The 20,510-nt window shown below is 42.0% G+C and overlaps 1 protein-coding gene across 10 annotated transcripts in view; it reads left to right on the top strand.

Moving 5' to 3' along the window:
* The window catches only part of LOC106560362 (mitogen-activated protein kinase 10), a 126,300-nt gene that overhangs the window by 42,017 nt on the left and 63,773 nt on the right, over window positions 1-20,510 (top strand). For all 10 annotated transcript variants that reach the window (XR_006756965.1, XR_006756964.1, XR_006756962.1 and 7 more), the window contains exons 3-7: window positions 6,370-6,539; window positions 17,509-17,638; window positions 18,172-18,230; window positions 19,497-19,635; window positions 20,048-20,213. Coding sequence is in view for 6 of the 10 variants with exons in the window: in XM_045687903.1 (XP_045543859.1) it covers window positions 6,370-6,539; window positions 17,509-17,638; window positions 18,172-18,230; window positions 19,497-19,635; window positions 20,048-20,213 (664 nt within the window). In the remaining 4 variants the exon portion in view is untranslated. The remainder of the gene's footprint in view (window positions 1-6,369; window positions 6,540-17,508; window positions 17,639-18,171; window positions 18,231-19,496; window positions 19,636-20,047; window positions 20,214-20,510) is intronic.

Genomic DNA, 20,510 nt, shown 5'->3' with positions numbered 1-20,510 from the left:
AATATTCCGACCGGGAATCTCCTTTTCTGCAAACAGAGGAAAAATCACAAAGACGGGGGCGGCCAGGGCACGCGCCTAAGTCCACAGTCCCTTGATCGGCCACTTGAGAAAGGCGATAATGTGTTTCAGCCTGGGGCTGGGATGACGACATTCAGGTTTTTCCCGGGCTCTGAGCGCCTATGGACAACGTAGGAAGTGTCACGTTAGAGCAGAGATCCTTTGTAAAAGACAGAGATGGCAAAGAAGTTCAAGAAATGGTCAGACAGGCCACTTCCTGTAAAGGAATCTCTCAGGTTTTGACCTGCCATTTGAGTTCTGTTATACTCACAGACACCATTCAAACAGTTTTAGAAACTTTGGAGTGTTTTCTATCCAAAGCCAATAATTATATGCATATTCTAGTTACTGGGCAGGAGTAGTAACCAGATTAAATCGGGTACGTTTTTTATCCAGCCGTGAAAATACTGCCCCCTAGCCATAACAGGTTAAACAAAGAATGTATGCTATTGCTAGGAATCAAGAGGAAACTCTGACTGAACAACTCAAAAACTCCCCAAATGGACGTTAGCTGTGAGGGCCGAGATGCCCATGCATTGACTTTTATTCGCTATACTTTACGTCGGGACTGCTATTCACAACGACATATTGTTCTGTCTCACGATTCCTGTGCATGCAACGGCACAGGGGATATTCAGTGTGCTGTGTGGCTATATTGCCGAAAAATTCCATGGGATCAAATGGTGGGCTTTTGCACAGATGGGGCTCCATCTATGGCGGGAGGGCGGGCAGGCGTCTGCACTCTAGTCATGAATGTGTCTCCCTCTGCCATATGGACACATTGTATGAAAGAGCTGAGCACAGAACTCTGAGATATACTGCAGCAGGTAACTTTGATTGTAAACCACATCCACTGCGCGCTCGCCTATTCGCAAAACTATGTGGAGATATTGATCAGAGCATGACAATGTTTTATTTTACACCTTGGTGGTTATCGAGGGGGAGTGTTGGAAAGATTTTTTCGCATTGAGAGTGGACCTGTTGTCATTCACAATGGATGTAAAGCAATAAATAATAAACCTGATTGACTTTCTGTGTAATGAAAATGAAATATGTCTCCTTGCCTATGTAACAGATATATTTGAGAAACTGAATGAACTGAACGCAAGCATGCAGGGGAAATACAAAAACATTCTACAGATGAGTGACCGAATCAGTGGATTCAGAGGAAATTATTATTATTGGAGAGAGAGTCTTTCAAAAGCGAACCATGCCAAGATTCTAACAGAAAACAGCGTCAGTAAGTGTCCCACATGAGTGATGACTGCTCACCGCCAACGCTTGGAAGAGCACTTTGGTACCTACTTCTCAATCCATTTGACTGTGATCCTGGCTCAGTTGACATGCCGGTAAGTGAAATCGGACAGCTGATTGAGCTGTCATGTGACCGAATGCATTCACGGGTCTCTACGGGGGAGATTTGGTTCCTGACTCAAAGGGAATAAATACCCTGCCGTCTCCCTCTGGGCATTAATGCCGCTTTCAAGATAACTGGGAACTCGGAAATCTCAGACTTCAGACATCAGTGAATTCAAGACAACTGGGAAATCTAGCTCTGACTGGAAAAAAATTGTTTTGAATGGACATACATCTCGGAATTCCAACTCTGGAACTCTTTCTGACCTGAAGATCACTGATGTCATGATTTTACCTCTTTTTAAGATTTCCCATTTGTCTTGAAAGTACCATCAGTGCTCTCATCTGCATTAAAACCAAATATCGATCCAGGTTGGATATGACAGCAGAGATGAGGTGCACCCCCTGACTTTGAGAAGCTCTGACGCGACATGCATCTAGCACACCCATCTCATTTGTGGTGGTGAGATAAAATACATTTTGTCAGACAAATTTGCAATTGACTGTCATAACCCCACATTAAAAGTATGTGATGGTGAGTTGAGAAGACCATCAGAAATACTGTTAGAATGTTTTTAATTGACTGCCATAGCCCCAAATAAAAAAGTTAGCATTGGCTGTTAATTAAATACTTTTTTTCACATGGTTGGGGTCATGAGTTTTTTCAAATATCAAAATGGGGTTGTGAGCCAAAATAATTTGGGAAGCCCTGTAATAGATTGTTATCATTATAGTTGTCATGTCATCCAAGAGTTAGCTACATCACATACAGTATGGGACAATGTTACACTACTGGTGCTAGTGTTGATAACGAACCAATGGAAGATTCTTATGTTAGACTGAAACTGATTGGGGTTGATTATTTGTTATTTGTTCCGATTCTAACCACTGGCATCATATCATAAATGGCGTCCAATTGTGTAAAATATATAGAAATAAGATTTTGATCATTTGCAGCATAGTCAACGATGAATGGATGGATACATCTCTGGGATGTAACCTGTAGTTAATAAAAGCTGTCTAGAGCCCCCCACTAACTTCAGTAAAATATTGCAATTATATAACATTTCTATTAATTACGATCAAATTAGCCTTGTCAGTTTAATTGTTAGTAGGCTCTTAGGATGAAAAGCAGGTCTCTTGATAGAACTGGATTTAATGGACTGACTGTAGATTTTTTTCCCTTAGTCTAGTTCTCTTTAGATATTGCATGTGACCCAAATGCCACCCTAATTCCTATGTAGTGCACTACTTCTGACCAGGGCCCACAGTGTGCTGTGCATAGAAATATAATTAAAGCGCTATATACAGTATCTCTGTAGTGCAAGTTCACAGCTCTCTTATCCAGAATTATGCGGGCGTGATTTGTCATGGATTATGTATGCATCTTTGGACAATCAATTACTAGATTGGACTGGACATATACTGATATGCACACAGAGTCATGAGTGGGTCCTATGTGGCTCAGTTGGTGAGAGCGTGGCGCTGGCAATACCAAGGCCGTGGGTTCAGTTCTTGCAGGGATCACATGGAGTGGAGCAGTCCCACTCCTTTTGTAATTTTGTTACTTTATTGAAGAGATAGTAAAATGTTGAAAAGACAGGGGAGATAGGAGGAGCATGAGTCAAAGGGTATTGGGCTGTATTTGAACCCATGCCGACTCTGGCATATGTATGTGCCGGGTCAGCGGCTGGACCACACCGGCCACTGGGATCGCATGGAGTGTTTTAACCACTTGACGGTCGCCTAGGATAGGGGGAGCTACAGCGATTTTTGAAAAAAAATTGTGCCCATTTTAAACGGCCTCCTACTCAAACTAAGAAGCTAGGATATGCATATAATTAATACTTGTGGATAGAAAACACCCTAAAGTTTCTAAAACTGTTTGAATGGTGTCTATGAGTATAACAGAACTCATATGGCAGTCAAAAACCCGAGACCGATCGTAACAGGATGCGGAATTCTGAATTGCGGACTCAACTTCATCACTTTGCCTATAAATCACACCGTGAGCAATGGTTCATTGAGCACTTCCTATTGCTTCCACTAGATGTGCCCAGTCTTTACAAAGTGGTTTGAGTCTCCTACTGTGAGAACTGACAGAATGAGAGGCTGTGGAAAGTGGTCACATGACCATTATGACGCCATTATGACGCCGGCGCCCCTGGCTACCCTCCCCTTTCGAAACGTTTAATCATCCCCCTTGAATCTTATTGGAGCTGTGGTTGAAAAAGGCCCTAAAGATTTATGTTATACAACGTTTGACATGTTTGAACGAACCTAAATAAAATTTTAAAAAAGCATTTTATTGAAAGAGTAGTCCCGCGGCCGACGGACTTTTGGAGCAGCCTTCAGAACGCGCTAACAAGAACAAGCTATTGGGACGTAAAAGATGAACTTTTTCGAACGAAAATACATTTGTTGTGGACCTGGGATTCCTGGAAGTGCTTTCTGATGAAGATAATCAAAGGTAAGGGATTATTGACAATAGTATACAAGAGTAGATTTGATATGCGATTGTTTCAAGATGGCGCTGACATGTAACGGTAGCCTATTTTTCTGAGTATCGCATCCCCTTTTATCGCAAAGTGTGATTACCCAGTAAAGTTATTTTTAAATCTGGCATTACAGGTGCTTTCAAGAGATATTCATCTATAAATCTTAGAATGACAATATTACATTTTAAAAATGTTTTCGAATAGTAATTTAGTAAATTGTAGCGCTGTTTCACCGGATGCATTTGAGGGAAAATAGTTAGTCAACGTCACGCGCCGATGTAAAATGCTGTTTTTCTATATAAATATGAACTTTATCAAACAAAAGAATGCATGTATTGTGTAACATGATGTCCTAGGAGTGTCATCTGATGAAGATTGTCAAAGGTTAGTGCTGCATTTAGCTGTTTTTTGGTTATTGTGATGCATGTGGTTGGTTGGAAAATGGCTATGTGGCTACTTTTACGATATACTCCTCTAACATAATCTAATGTTTTGCTTTTGCTGTAAATCCTTTTTGAAATCGGACAACGTGGTTTGATTCAGGAGAGGTGTATCAATAAAACGATATAACATAGTCCTATATTTGAAAAAATGTAAATATTAAATTTCGTTATGCTAATGGTGCTAGGATTTTTCGCTGGATGTCCGTCCCGCATACGGGATGGAGCCCGCCCAGAGGTTAAACAGCTTGGAAAATTCCAGAAAATTATGTCATGGCTTTGGAAGCTTCTGATAGGCCAATTGACGTTATTTGAGTCAAATGGAGGCGTACCTGTGGATGTATTTTGAGGCTTACCTTCAAACTCAGTGCCTCTGCTTGACATCATGGGAAAATCAAAAGAAGTCAGCCAAGACCTCAGAAAATAAATTGTAGACCACAAGTCTGGTTCATCCTTGGGAGCAATTTCAAATGCCTGAAGGTACCCCGTTCATCTGTACAAAAAATAGTACCCAAGTATAAACACCATGGGAACATGCAGCTACCATACCGCTCAGGAATGAAACGCGTTCTGTCTCCTAGAGATGAACGTACTTTGGTGCGAAAAGTGCAAATAAATTCCAGAACAACAGCAAAGGATCTTGTGAAGATGCTGGAGGAAACAGGTACAAAAGTATCTATACAATTAGTTTTATATCGACATAACCTGAAAGGCCGCTCAGCAAGGAAGAACGAACTGCTCCAAAACCGCCATAAAAAAGCCAGACTACGGTTTGCAACTGCACATGAGGTCAAATATCATACTTTTTGGAGAAATGTCCTCTGGTCTGATGAAACAAAAATAGAACTGTTAACCATAATGACCATTGTTATGTTTGGAGGAAAAAGGGGGAGGCTTGCAAGCCGAAGAACACCATCCCTACCATGAAGCACAGGGGTGGCAGCATCATGTTGTGGGGTGCTTTGCTGCAGGAGGGACTGGTGCACTTCACAAAATAGATGGCATCATGAGGTTGGACAATTATGTGGATATATTGAAGCAACATCTCAAGACATCAGTAAGGAAGTTAAAGCTTGGTCGCAAATGGGTCTTCCAAATCGACAATGACCCCAAGCATACTTCCAAAGTTGTTTGCAAAATGGCTTAACCTCTCAGGGCTATCAACAGCCAGTTGAATCCTTTTACATGTTTCAGCAGACGGCGGTCACGTTCGGTGAGCTTGTGCGGCCTACCACTTTGCGGCTGAGCAAAACAGCACAATAACATCACTTAGTTGACTGGGGTAGCTCTAGCAGGTGTGGTGGCTAATTTCTGCATTACCAAATGAGGAGAGTTACAAACACACCAGTCGGAGTTAAACTACATCTTTAATACTTAAGATACTTTTGCAAAAGCACTTAACGAGAGTCTTGTCTTTAAAATGGTGTAAAATAGTCATCTGTTTGAGAAATTGAAGTAATAGCATTTTTAAGGTTTTTGAATATCGCGCCACGGGATTCCACTGGCTGTTGACTAGGTGGGACGATTTCGTCCCACATACCCGAGAGAGGTTAATTATCTATGTTACCCAACTAATTCTGATTGATCCACCACACAGGGCAGACATTTGATAAACTGACTTGTTGGAAAGGTGGCATCCACATTAAAAGTCACTGAACTCGTCAATAAGGCCAATGTTTGTCTATGGAGATTGCATGGCGGTGTGCTAAATTTTTCTTTACACCTGTCAGCAATGGGTGTGGCTGAAATAGCCGAATCCACTAATTTACTTTTGTATATATAGCGTATTTGTTGTATTTTTTTAAACTGCACTGTCGGTTAGGGGCTCGTAAGTAAGCATTTCACTGTGTTGTATTCGGCGCATGTGACTAATAACATTTGATTTGATTTGAATGAACAAATAAACGCACAAACAAATGGACCAACAAATTACTTAAATGTAATAATTCAACTGGTGGTAGAGCCAGTCAAAGAGGTGAACATTACGTCACTGACCTTTGTTTGTTTGTTTACTGCAGGGTTTTGGTAAACAATTGGATGTGTCATACATTGGTAAGCATTACAACATGAGCAAATGCAAAGTGGACAACCAGTTCTACAGTGTGGAAGTAGGAGATTCCACCTTCACAGTTCTCAAACGTTACCAGAATCTAAAACCCATCGGTTCTGGAGCTCAGGGAATCGTCTGGTGAGTACTGGAATCCTCATTTTACACTCTTTATAGTGTAGTGAATTAAAATGTACATTATAGAGGAAAAACCAACTGTATAACTTAATTTTTGGTCGTTGCATTATGGTCTTTGCAAAGATTTATACTGTGTATCAAGGTGGCACATGTATTTGTATATGTGTTTGTACAGTATGTGTGAGATAAAAACCATGAGTTTGATTAATGAAGAGTCATAGAAGAATACCAAATGGATTATTAAAGCTGCAAGCAGCAATGCTGGGGTTCAAGCTGTGGGCCCACTGTGCCACCATTAGGACAAATAGGGCACATCGCCCTAGGATGAGCTACTTCTGTCATTTTACCATGCTTGCCAAATATTAGAACTCAACATCAAACAGATCATGCAATATGCGATTGATGTATTTTGGACCATTTGTATTAATGTTGACTACTTTAAACGTCTTCTTCTCCAGAACCGCTTAAATGATCACTACCAAATTTGGTACGTAACATCAATGTACCCATGTTTTTGAATGCAGGACTGTAGCTTAAACAATATGGCCGCCATGAGCCAATGAGCTTGCATGAATGTTTTTTCCTGTCCACAGAGCCACCATGCAGCCAAACTGAACCATACTTTTTTATTTTTTATTTATTTATTTCACCTTTATTTAACCAGGTAGGTTCTCATTTACAACTGCGACCTGGCCAAGATAAAGCAAAGCAGTTCGACACATACAACAACACAGAGTTGCACATGGAATAAAAAAAACATACAGTAGAAAAAGTACATTTACAGTGTGTGCAAATGAGGTAGGATAAGGGAGGTAAGGCAGTAAATAGGCCATGGTGGCGAAGTAATTACAATATAGCAATTAAACACTGTAATGGTAGATGTGCAGAAGTTGAATGTGCAAGTAGAGATACTGGGGTACAAAGGAGCAAGATGAGTAAATAAATGCAGTATGGGGATGAGGTAGTTGGATAGGCTATTTAAAAATGGGCTATGTACAGGTGCAGTGACCTGTGAGCTGCTCTGACAGCTGGTGCTTAAAGCTAGTGAGGGAGATAAGTGTTTCCAGTTTCAGAGATTTTTGCAGTTCGTTCCAGTTACTGGCAGCAGAGAACTGGAAGGAAAGGCGGCCAAAGGAAGAATTGGCTTTGGGGGTGACCAGTGAGATATACCTGCTGGAGCGCGTGCTATGGGTGGGTACTGCTATGGTGACCAGTGAGCTGAGATAAGGCAGGGCTTTACCTAGCAGAGACTTGTAGATGACCTGGAGCCAGTGGGTTTGGCGACGAGTATGAAGCGAGGGCCAGCCAACGAGAGCGTAAAGGCCGCAGTGGTGGGTAGAATATGGGGCTTTGGTGACAAAACGGATGGCACTGTGATAGACTGCATCCAATTTGTTGAGTAGAGTGTTGGAGGCTATTTTGTAAACGACATCACCGAAGTCGAGGATCGGTAGGATGGTCAGTTTTACGAGGGTATGTTTGGCAGCATGAGTGAAGGATGCTTTGTTGAGAAATAGGAAGCCGATTCTAGATTTAATTTTGGATTGGAGATGCTTAATGTGAGTCTGGAAGGAGAGTTTACAGTCTAACCAGACACCTAGGTATTTGTAGTTGTCCACATATTCTAAGTCATAACCGTCCAGAGTAGTGATGCTGGATGGGCAGGCAGGTGCGGGCAGCGATCGGTTGAAGAGCATGCATTTAGTTTTACTTGCATTTAAGAGCAGTTGGAGGCCATGGAAGGAGATTTGTATGGCATTGAAGCTCGTCTGGAGGTTAGTTAACCCCTGTGCGGCCTCCGTCCCGTATGCGGGACGGACATACAGCGAAAAATCATATCGCCATTAGCATAACAAAATTTAATAATTTTATTTTTTCATTTTTTTTCTTCAAATTATATCGTTTTATAGATACACCTCTCCTGAATCGAACCACGTTGTCCGATTTCAAAAAGGCTTTACAGCAAAAGCAAAACATTAGATTATGTTAGAGGAGTATATCGTAAAAGTAGCCACATAGCCATTTTCCGACCAACCACATGCATCACAAATAACCAAAAAACAGCTAAATGCAGCACTAACCTTTGACAATCTTCATCAGATGACACACCTAGGACATCATGTTACACAATAAATGCATTCTTTTGTTCGATAAAGTTCATATTTATATATAAAAACAGCATTTTACATCGGTGCGTAACGTTGACTAACTATTTTCCCTCAAATGCATCCGATGAAACAGAGCTACAATTTACTAAATTACTATTCGAAAACATTTTTAAAATGTAATATTGTCATTCTAAGATTTATAGATGAATATCTCTTGAAAGCACCTGTAATGCCAGATTTAAAATTAACTTTACTGGGTAATCATACTTTGCGATGAAAGGGGATGCGATACTCTGAAAAATAGGCTAACTTTACAGGTCAGCGCCATCTTGGAACAATCGCATATCACATCTAGTCTTGTATACTATTGTCAATAATCCCTTACCTTTGGTTGTCTTCATCAGAAAGCACTTCCAGGTATCCCAGGTCCACAACAAATGTATTTTCGTTCGAAAAAATTACTCCTTTATGTTCCAAGAGCTTGTTCTTGTTAACGCGTCTGAAAGCTGATCCAAATGCTCCGTCGGCCACGGGACAGCCATTTCGAGAAAATGCATTTTTTTCCCATTTAGGTTCGTTCAAACATGTCAAACGTTGTATAACATAAATCTTCAGGGCGTTTTTCAACAAGAGAGCCAATAAGATTCAAGGAGGATGATTGCATTGTGTTTCAAAACGTTTCGAAAGGGGAGGGTAACCAGGGGTGCCGGCGTCATAATGGTGATGGCCCTCTCCGTGTGACCACGTTCCACTGCGTCTCATTCATTCAGTTTTCACAGTAGGAGTCTCAAATCACTTTGTAAAGACTGGGGACATCTAGTGGAAGCAATAGGAAGTGCTCAATGAACCATAGCTCACGGTGTGATTAATAGGCAACATGATGAAGTTGAGTTCGCAATTCAGAATTCCACTTCCTGTTTCCATCTGTCTCAGGGTTTTGACTGCCATATGAGTTCTGTTATACTCACAGACACCATTCAAACAGTTTTAGAAACTTTAGGGTGTTTTCTATCCACAAGTATTAATTATATGCATATCCTAGCTTCTGAGTTTGAGTAGTAGGCCGTTTAAAATGGGCACACATTTTTTTCAAAATGCGCTGTGGTGCCCCCTATCCTAGGCAACCGTCAAGAGGTTAACATAATGTCCAAAGAAGGGCCTGAAGTATACAGAATGGTGTCATCTGCGAAGAGGTGGATCAGAGAAACACCAGCAGCAAGAGCGTCATCATTGATGTATACTGAGAAGAGAGTCGGCCCGAGAATTGAACCCTGTAGCACCCCCATAGAGACTGCTGGAGGTCCGGACAACAGGCCCTTATATTCGATACACTGAGCTCTATCAGAGAAGTAGTTGGTGAACCAGGCGAAGCAATCATTTGAGAAACCAAGGCTGTCTCCCCCTAAAAGAATGTGTTGATTGACAGAGTCGAAAGCCTTGGCCAGGTCGATGAATACGGCTGCACAGTAGTGTCTCTTATCGATGGCGGTTATGATATCGTTTAGGACCTTGAGTGTGGCTGAGGTGCACCCATGACCAGCTCTGACACCAGATTGCATAGCGGAGAAGGGTACGGTGGGATTCGAAATGGTCAGTAATCTGTTTGTTAACTTGGCTTTCGAAGACCTTAGAAAGACAGGGTAGGATAGATTTTGGTCTGTAGCAGTTTGGGTCTAGAGTGTCTCCCCCTTGATGACCGCGGCAGCTTTCCAATCTTTGGGAATCTCAGACGATACGAAAGAGAGGTTGAACAGGCTAGTAATAGGGGTTGCAACAATTTCGGCAGATAATTTTAGAAAGAGAGGGTCCAGATTGTCTAGCCCGGCTTATTTGTAGGGGTCCCGATTTTGCAGCTCTTTCAGAACATCAGCTATCTGGATTTGGGTGAAGGAGAAATGGGGAGGCTTGGGCAAGTTGCTGTGGGGGGTGCAGGGCTGTTGACCGGGGTAGGGGTAGCCAGGTGGAAAGCATGGCCAGCCGTAGAAAATGCTTATTGAAATTCTCAATTATAGTGGATTTATCGGTGGTGACAGTGTTTCCTAGCCTCAGTGCAGTGGGCAGCTGGGAGGAGGTGCTCTTATTCTCCATGAACTTTACAGTGTCCTAGAACTTTTTTGAGTTTGTGCTACAGGATGCAAATTTCTGTTTGAAAAAGCTAGCCTTAGCTTTCCTAACTGCCTGTGTGTATTGGTTGCTAACTTCCCTGAAAAGGTCCATATCACAGGGGCTATTCGATGCTAATGTAGAATGCCACAGGATGTTTTTGTGCTGGTCAAGGGCAGTCAGGTCTGGAGAGAACCAAGGGCTATATCTGTTCCTGGTTCTACATTATTTGAATGGGGCATGCTTATTTAAGATGGTCAGGAAGACACTTTTAAAGAATAACCAGGCATCCTCTACTGACGGGATGAGGTCAATATCCTTCCAGGATACCAGAACTATTACGTATGCAGGCAATGAGGCAGTGATCGCTGAGATCTTGGTTGAAAACAGCAGAGGTGTATTTGGAGGGCAAGTTGGTTAGGATGATATCTATGAGGGTGCCCGTGTTCACGGATTTGGGTTCATTGATAACTTGTGTGAGCTTGAGGGTATCAAGCTTAGATTTTAGGATGGCCGGGGTGTTAAGCATGTCCCAGTTTAGGTCACCTAGCAGCATGAGCTCTGAAGATAGATGGGGGGCAATCAATTCACATATGGTGTCCTGGGCACAGCTGAGGGCAGAAGGTGGTCTATTGCAAGCGGCAACATTGAGAGACTTGTTCCTGGAAAGGTGTATTTTTAACCCCTGTGCGGCCTCGGACATCCAGCGAAAAATCCTATCACCATTAGCATAACAAAATGTAATAATTTATTTTTTTCATTATTTTTTTCAAATTATATCGTTTTATAGATACACCTCTCCTGAATCGAACCACGTTGTCCGATTTCAAAAAGGCTTTACAGCAAAAGCAAAACATTAGATTATGTTAGAGGAGTATATCGTAAAAGTAGCCACATAGCGATTTTCCGACCAACCACATGCATCACAAATAACCAAAAAACAGCTAAATGCAGCACTAACCTTTGACAATCTTCATCAGATGACACACCTAGGACATCATGTTACACAATAAATGCATTCTTTTGTTCGATAAAGTTCATATTTATATATAAAAACAGCATTTTACATCGGTGCGTAACGTTGACTAACTATTTTCCCTCAAATGCATCCGATGAAACAGCGCTACAATTTACTAAATTACTATTCGAAAACATTTTTAAAATGTAATATTGTCATTCTAAGATTTATAGATGAATATCTCTTGAAAGCACCTGTAATGCCAGATTTAATATTAACTTTACTGGGTAATCACACTTTGCGATAAAAGGGGATGCGATACTCAGAACAATAGGCTAGCAATACAGGTCAGCGCCATCTTGGAACAATCGCATATCAAATCTAGTCTTGTATACTATTGTCAATAATCCCTTACCTTTGATTATCTTCATCCTTAGGCACTTCCAGGTATCCCAGGTCCACAACAAATGTATTTTCGTTCGAAAAAGTTCATCCTTTATGTTCCATTAGCTTGTTGTTGTTAGCGCGTTCTGAAGGCTGCACCAAAAGTTCCGACGTGCGCGGGGCTACTCTTTCAACAAAATGCATGTTTTCTTATTTAGGTTCGTTCAAACATGTCAAACGTTGTATAACATAAATCTTTAGGGCCTTTTTCAACCAGAGCTCCAATAAGATTCAAGGGGGACGATTGCATTGTCTTTATAAACGTTTCGAAAGGGGAGGGTAGCCAAGGGCGCCGGCGTCATAATGGTGATGGCCCTCTCCGTGTGACCACGTTCCACAGCGTGTCATTCTGTCAGTTTTCACAGTAGGAGACTCAAATCACTTTGTAAAGACTGGGGACATCTAGTGGAAGCAATAGGAAGTGCTCAATGAACCATTGCTCACGGTGTGATTAATATGCAACGTGATGAAGTTGAGTCCGCAATTCAGAATTCCACTTCCTGTTTTGATCTGTCTCGGGGTTTTGACTGCCATATGAGTTCTGTTATACTCACAGACACCATTCAAACAGTTTTAGAAACTTTAGGGTGTTTTCTATCCACAAGTATTAATTATATGCATATCCTAGCTCCTGAGTTTGAGTAGTAGGCCGTTTAAAATGGGCACACATTTTTTTCAAAATGCGCTGTGGCGCCCCCTATCCTAGGCGACCGTCAAGAGGTTAAAAGTAGAATCTCGAATTGTTTGGGTACAGACCTGGATAGTAAGACAGAACTCTGCAGGCTATCTCTGCAATAGATTGCAACACCGCCCCTTTTGGCCGTTCTATCTTGTCGGAAAATGTTATAGTTAGGGATGGACATTCGTCCTGTTCCCGCTCCCCGCACTAGCCTGGAGGTGCGTGTTCCCAATCTGGTACGCCCAGTACCAGCACCACGCACCAGGCTTCAAGTGCGTAAACCCAGCCTCGCCAGTCAACAGTCACCAGAGCTGCCCGCCAGTCAACAGTCACCAGAGCTGCCCGCCAGTCAACAGTCACCAGAGCTGCCCGCCAGTCAACAGTCACCAGAGCTGCCCGCCAGTCAACAGTCACCAGAGCTGCCCGCCAGTCAACAGTCACCAGAGCTGCCCGCCAGTCAACAGTCACCAGAGCTGCCCGCCAGTCAACAGTCACTAGAGCTGCCCGCCAGTCAACAGTCACCAGTGCCGCCCGTCAGTGAGGAATCGCCAGAGCCGCCCGTCAGTGAAGAGTCGCCAGAGCCACCCACTAGTCAGGAGCTGCCAGAGTGGCCAGACTGCCCAGAGATGTCAGAGTGGCCAGACTGCCCCGAGCTGCCAGAGTGGCCAGACTGCCCTGAGCTGCCAGAGTGGCCAGACTGTAATGGAAGATTCGATATAGGCCGATAGTTTTTTATAATTTCTGTGTCAAGATTTTGGGTTTTTCAAGAGAGGCTTTATTACTGCCACTTTTAGTGAGTTTGGTACACATCCGGTGGATAGAGAGCCGTTTATTATGTTCAACATAGGAGGGCCAAGCACAGAAAGCAGCTCTTTCAGTAGTTTAGTTTGGAATAGGGTCCAGTATGCAGCTTGAAGGTTTAGAGGCCATGATTATTTTCATCATTGTGTCAAGAGATATAGTACTAAAGCACTTTAGTGTCTCCCTTGATCCTAGGTCCTGGCAGGGTTGTGCAGACTCAGGACAACGGAGCTTTGGAGGAATACGCAGATTTAAAGAGGAGTCCGTAATTTGCTTTCTAATGATCATGATCTTTTCCTCAAAGAAGTTCATGAATTCATCACTGCTGAAGTGAGAGCCATCCTCTCTTGGGGAATGCTGCTTTTTAGTTAACTTTGCAACAGTATAAAAAATAAATTTCGGATTGTTCTTATTTTCCTCAATTAAGTTGGAAAAATAGGATGATCGAGCAGCAGTGAGGGCTCTTTGATACTGCACGGTACTGTCTTTCCAAGCTAGTCGGAAGACTTCCAGTTTGGTGTGGTGCCATTTCCGTTCCAATTTTCTGGAAGCTTGCTTCAGAGCTCGTGTATTTTCTGTATACCAGGGAGCTAGTTTCTTATGACAAATGTTTTTAGTTTTTAGGGGTGCAACTGCATCTAGGGTATTGCGCAAGGTTAAATTGAGTTCCTCGGTTAGGTGGTTAACTGATTTTTGTCCTCTGACGTCCTTGGGTAGGCAGAGGGAGTCTGGATGGGCATCAAGGAATCTTTGGGTTGTCTGAGAATTTATAGCACGACTTTTAATGCTTCTTGGTTGGGGTCTGAGCAGATTATTTGTTGCGATTGCGAACGTAATAAAATGGTGGTCCGATAGTCCAGGGTTATGAGGAAAAACATTAAGATCCACAACATTTATTCTGGTCTGTCCTAGCAAGCTCAGTTCCAGGTTGTATGGTGTCTTCAGGTCTCTGCTGTTTGTTTGCTAAAGCACCCTGTGTATACAGATGAAGTCAGAAGTTCACATACACTAAGTTCACTGTGCATTTAAACAGCTTGGAAGATTCCAGAAAATGATGTCATGGCGTTAGAAACTTCTGATAGGCTAATTGACATCAATTGGAGTCAATTGGAGGTGTACCTGTGGATGTATATCAAAGCCTACCTTCAAACTCAGTGCCTCTTTGCTTGACATCATGGGAAAATCTAAAGAAATCAGCCAAGACCTCAGAAAAAATATTGTAGACCTCCACAAGTCTGGTTCATCTTTGGGAGCAATTTCCAAATGCCTGAAGGTACCACGTTCATCTGTACAAACAATAGTACGCAAGTATAAACACCATGGGACCACGCAGCCGTCATACCGCTCAGGAAGGAGAAATGTTCTGTCTCCTAGAGATGAACGTACTTTGGTGCGAAAGCGCAAATCAATCCCAGAACAACAGCAAAGGACCTTGTGAAGTTGAAGGAGGAAACAGGTACAAAAGTGTCTATATCCACAGTAAAACGAGTCCTATATAGACATAACCTGAAAGGCTGCTCAGCAAGGAAGAAGCCACTGCTCCAAACCGCCATAAAAAGGTCAGACTACGGTTTGCAACTGCACATGGGGACAAAGATTGTACTTTTTGGAAAAATGCCCTCTGGTCTGATGAAACAAAAATAGAACTGTTTGGCCATAATGACCATTGTTATGTTTGGAGGAAAAAGGGGGACGCTTGCAAGCTGAAGAACACCATCCCAACCATGAAGCACGGGGGTGGCAGCATCATGTTGTGGAGTGCTTTGCTGCAGGAGGGACTGATGCACTTCACAAAATAGATGGCATCATGAGGTAGGACAATTATGTGGATATATTGAAGCAACATCTCAAGATATCAGACAGGAAGCTAAAGCTTGGTCGCAAATGGGTCTTTCAAATGGACAATGACCCCAAGCATACTTCCAAAGTTGTGGAAAAATGGCTTAAGGACAACAAAGTCAAAGTATTGTAGTGGCCATCATAAAGCGCTGACCTCAATCCTATAGAAAATATGTGGGCAGAACTGAAAAAGCGTGTGCGAGCAAGGAGGTCTACAAACCTGTCTCAGTTACACCAGCTCTGTCTGGAGGAATGGGCCAAAATTCACCCAAATTATTGTGGGAAGCTTGTGGAAGGCTATCTGAAGCATTTGACCCAAGTTAAACAATGTAAAGGCAATGCTACCAAATACTAATTGAGTGTATGTAAACTTCTGACCAACTGGGAATGTGATGAACGAAATAAAAGCTTAAATAAATCATTCTCTATACTATTATTCTGACATTTCACATTCTTAAAATAAAGTGGTGATCCTAACTGACCTAAGACAGGGAATTTTTACTAGGATTAAATGTCAGGAATTGTGAAAAACGGAGTTTAAATGTTTTTGGCTAAGGTGTATGTAAACTTCCGACTTCAACTGTATATGGGTATGTGTGTGTATGTACGTATGTTCGTATATATATAGATATATATTTACCCCAAAAATATATGGGTGATTGGAAATGATGCAGACAATTACATTGATGGAAGCAACAATCTATCCGCGATATTAAAGCTGATCCACCTCCGGGGGAGGGGGGGGGATTTGTTTTTAACACTTTTTGGGTTACTACATTATTCCATATGTGTTATTGCATAGTTTTGATGTCTTCACTATTATTCTACAATGTAGAACATAGTAAACAATTAAGAAAAACGCTTGAATGAGTACTGTATATTACGTTACAGCCTTATTCTAAACATTTTTCTCATCAATCTACGCACAATACCCCATAATGACAAAGCTAAAATAGGTTTTTTACATTTTTGCAAATGTATAAAAAAATATACAACTGAAATATCACATTTACATAAGTATTTAAAGCCATTACTCAGTCCTGTGTTGAAGCATGTTTGACAGCGATTACAGCCTCGAGTCTTCTTGGGTATAAGCTTGGCACACCTGTATTTGTGGAGTTTCTCCCGTTCTTCTCTGCAGATCCTCTCAAGCTCTGTCAGGTTGGATGGGGGGCTTTGCTGCACAACTATTTTATGGCCACTACCATAAAGGTCTGATTGGTGTAGTGCTGCAGAGATGGTTGTCCTTCTGGAAGGTTCTCCCATCTCCACAGTGACCATTGGGTTGCACCGAGCTCAATTTAGAGTCTCCTAGCAAAGGCCCTGAATACTTATGTAAATAAGGTATTTCTGTTTTTTATTTTTAATAAATTAGCAAAAATGTCTAAAGACCTGTTTTCACTTTGTCATTATGGGATATTGTGTCTAGATTGCTGAGGATTTTTGTTTTATCCATTTTAGAGTAAGGCTGTAACGTAACAAAATGTGGAAAAAATCAAGGGGTCTGAATACTTTCCGAAGGCACTGTATATAGTGCACCACTTTTGACCAGGGCCCCAAAGGATATGTCTACACTGGTGGTTCTGGTGGATTTTCTCTGGCATCAAAAGTCTGCATTAAAGTCAATCTACAGGTATTCCCTATGTAATTCTATTATCAGCAGAAATGGCTTGATATGGTTACACCCTAGCCTGGTCCCACATCTGTATGTGCTGTTTGGCATGCCAACTACCATAGAAGTTGGCTATACAGCAGAACCAGATCAGGGACCAGGCTAGTTTCCAATCATGGTCAGAACAGACAGAAAGGCCCTGGAAGAGCCCAGGACCACCGATCTTGATCAATAGCAAACCCTTCAATCTTTCACAGGACTTCACTTATCATTCTCATTTGTCTGCCATGTGCAGTCTCTGACTCACTTCCTGTTTTGTCATATAGAAACAGAATGACTAGAATGGACAAAGCCCCCCATACGATAGGAAGTTGACTGGTACATTCCTGTGGTTCTAATTCAATGTTTTTGTCCTGTGTTTTCTGCAGTGCCGGGTACGATGCAGTCCTCGACAGAAACGTGGCCATCAAGAAGCTCAGCAGACCCTTTCAGAACCAGACCCATGCCAAGAGGGCATACAGGGAACTGGTGCTCATGAAATGTGTCAATCACAAAAATGTGAGATACAATGTCCTGTCTCTATGGCTAAACAAATAACAAGATGATAGTCTAGCTTGTGTTTTGTCGTCTTTTATTGGCCCATTCTGTGGTGCTGATAGAGTGAGTCCCCTCCCCGTAGAGAGAGAGAGAGAGAGAGAGAGAGAGAGAGAGAGAGAGAGAGAGAGAGAGAGAGAGAGAGAGAGAGAGAGAGAGAGAGAGAGAGAGAGAGAGAGAGAGAGAGAGAGAGAGAGAGAGAGAGAGAGAGAGAGAGAGAGAGAGAGAGAGAGAGAGAGAGAGAGAGAGAGAGAGAGAGAGAGAGAGAGAGAGAGAGAGAGAGAGAGAGAGCTCTTTTCCCATGGATATAATCCTCACAGGGCAGATGTCCCTCTCTTTCTCTGTCTCTCTCTCTTTCTCTGTCTCTGTCCCTATATCCAGTTTTCAAAATGGCAAAAGAAATCAATGTGCTGTTATTGTTGTTACTGTAGATAGACTCGGTTAAACTGATACTGAATGTTGACCCAGTTTTTTTCTCTGTTGTCTTTCTTTTTCAGATCATCAGTTTATTAAATGTTTTCACACCACAGAAATCACTAGAAGACTTTCAGGATGTGTAAGTACAGTAAACAATATTCAGAGGAAAAAGGAATAATTGTGAGATTATATTTACTTTATGTAGGCAAATACATTTCTAGTTTCATCTGACTTTTAAATCTGATTTCAGATGAGCAAGATTATATTACCTACCTACAATACTCTTGTTAAATTATTCTCAGTGTGAGAAAATAACCACTAAGAGTGATGTCAGAGAAAGTGATATTAGTGTAGTATAATTTGAAGCCTCAGGCTCTGTGTCTTTGTACTGAATGATTCATGAATGTGTAGGTTGCTGATACTGCAGTGAATGGAAGGCAGCATGCTTGTCTAAGGCAGTGCAAGGAATGGTGTGTCTCTGAGGAATGGAGTTTGTTTTCAATCCAAAACTGCAAAAAATTAAACAAAGTATGTGCTTGAAATAAAAAATGTATTACAGCAATTTAAAAAAGTATGGACTTTTCTATGTACAGTAAAATAATTTTTAAGTATGTAGATTTTTGTATGTACAGAAAAGGAGAAATACACCTGCGAATTCAGTCAATTATGTGTGTCAAGGCATTATGATAAGATGACAAGATGCTCAATATGGTAACGAGCACGATGACAGTCATTAATCATTGTAAAACAAAGTGTATGTAGATTCCCATTGATGTTCTGCTGTGTGGTGTCCATTGTGTTGAGAATAGATGTAAAGGGGGAATAAAGGAGGAAGGAGAGAAGAGATGTGGTAGGGAGGAAATCATAAGTATTTTTTTTATTTAACTAGGAAAGTAATTTAAGAACACATTTATATTTACAATGACAGCCTACCCCGGCCGAACCCTAACGACGCTGGGCTAATTGTGCACCACCCTATGGGACTCCCAATCACTGCCGGTTGTGATACAGCCTGGAATCAAACCAGGGACTGTAGTGACACCTCTAGCACTGAGATGCAGTGCCTTAGACCACTGCGCCACTCGGGAGCCCACATCAGAGTAGGGCCTCTTGGGTTGAAGCATCTCATCTCTTTTATTAGACCTCTATTCCAGTGAAAGTTATTATAAGAGTTATGCCGAAGTGTAGGCTATTAGAACCTCTCCTTGTTACCCCGTCTCTCTCTGGTGTTCAGAGGGTTTTCTGAAGCAAAGATGACAGTGACATTCTGGAGATTATTTTACTACAGCCATATTCTCCATTGAACATGCTTTTTAGTCTTAATCTGTGTCCAGAAAGCCAGTCTCAGCCTCAGTGCATTACCAGTTGTGAAAACATACTATAACTGTATGTATCACCATCCCAGGTACCTGGTGATGGAGCTGATGGATGCCAACCTATGCCAGGTGATTCAGATGGAGCTAGACCATGAGAGAATGTCCTACCTGCTCTACCAGATGCTGTGTGGCATCAAACACCTGCACTCAGCTGGAATTATACACAGGGTGAGAAGGCTTATGTGTGTGTGTGAGTGCGTGTGCCTTTACGTGTACTGTACGTATGTGTGTGTGTGGCATCAAACACTTGCACTCCGCTGGCATCATTCACATGGTGAGACGTCCTCCAACCTAGAAATATAATTAATCAAATTTTCCGTCAGGTCTCCAGCAGTAACCCTAGTCATTGATATTATGTACTAGGATGTTCTGGATATAGTAAACATTACTCATGCTCAACCTTGCATTGCTCATAACCCAGTGGGCAGCGGTGGTGGAAATTACGTCGTTGCAACCGGTTTTGTCTGCTGTGAAACGCCATCTGTCGACATTTAAAATAAAAATACTGTAGTAGCTAGCATCACCCGTTAAACTTTTACTCAATAATCCTCATCTCTTTGATGTTGCTTTCCCTCTGAAGGACCTGAAACCTAGCAATATAGTGGTGAAGTCTGATTGTACGCTGAAGATCCTGGACTTTGGCCTGGCCAGGACTGCAGGCACCAGCTTCATGATGACCCCGTACGTGGTGACACGGTACTACAGAGCTCCAGAGGTCATTCTGGGCATGGGGTACAAAGAGAACGGTAAGACAGGTTCGAGAATGTGTTCTGGTGTTCTAACACTGTAACATGCTGCTGGTTGGGTGTATTCTAATACTGTAACACACCTCTGCTGGGTGCATTCTAACATTGTAACATGCACTTGCACTAACAGCCAGGGTTGAGGTCAATTAACACCCATAACTCACTGACACCTCTGGTAACACAGAACACAAGCATATCTTCTTCTTTGTCACCTTATCTATTACTGAAGTGTGTGCCTTGAACACCTAATTTTATGCACTGTGTTTCGAATCAGCGTACCCTTTTGAAAATGAGATA

Source organism: Salmo salar, chromosome ssa01, assembly GCF_905237065.1.
Source record: "Salmo salar chromosome ssa01, Ssal_v3.1, whole genome shotgun sequence".
In the NCBI taxonomy this organism is placed as follows: domain Eukaryota; kingdom Metazoa; phylum Chordata; class Actinopteri; order Salmoniformes; family Salmonidae; genus Salmo; species Salmo salar.
This window is presented reverse-complemented; position numbering and strand designations above follow the sequence as displayed.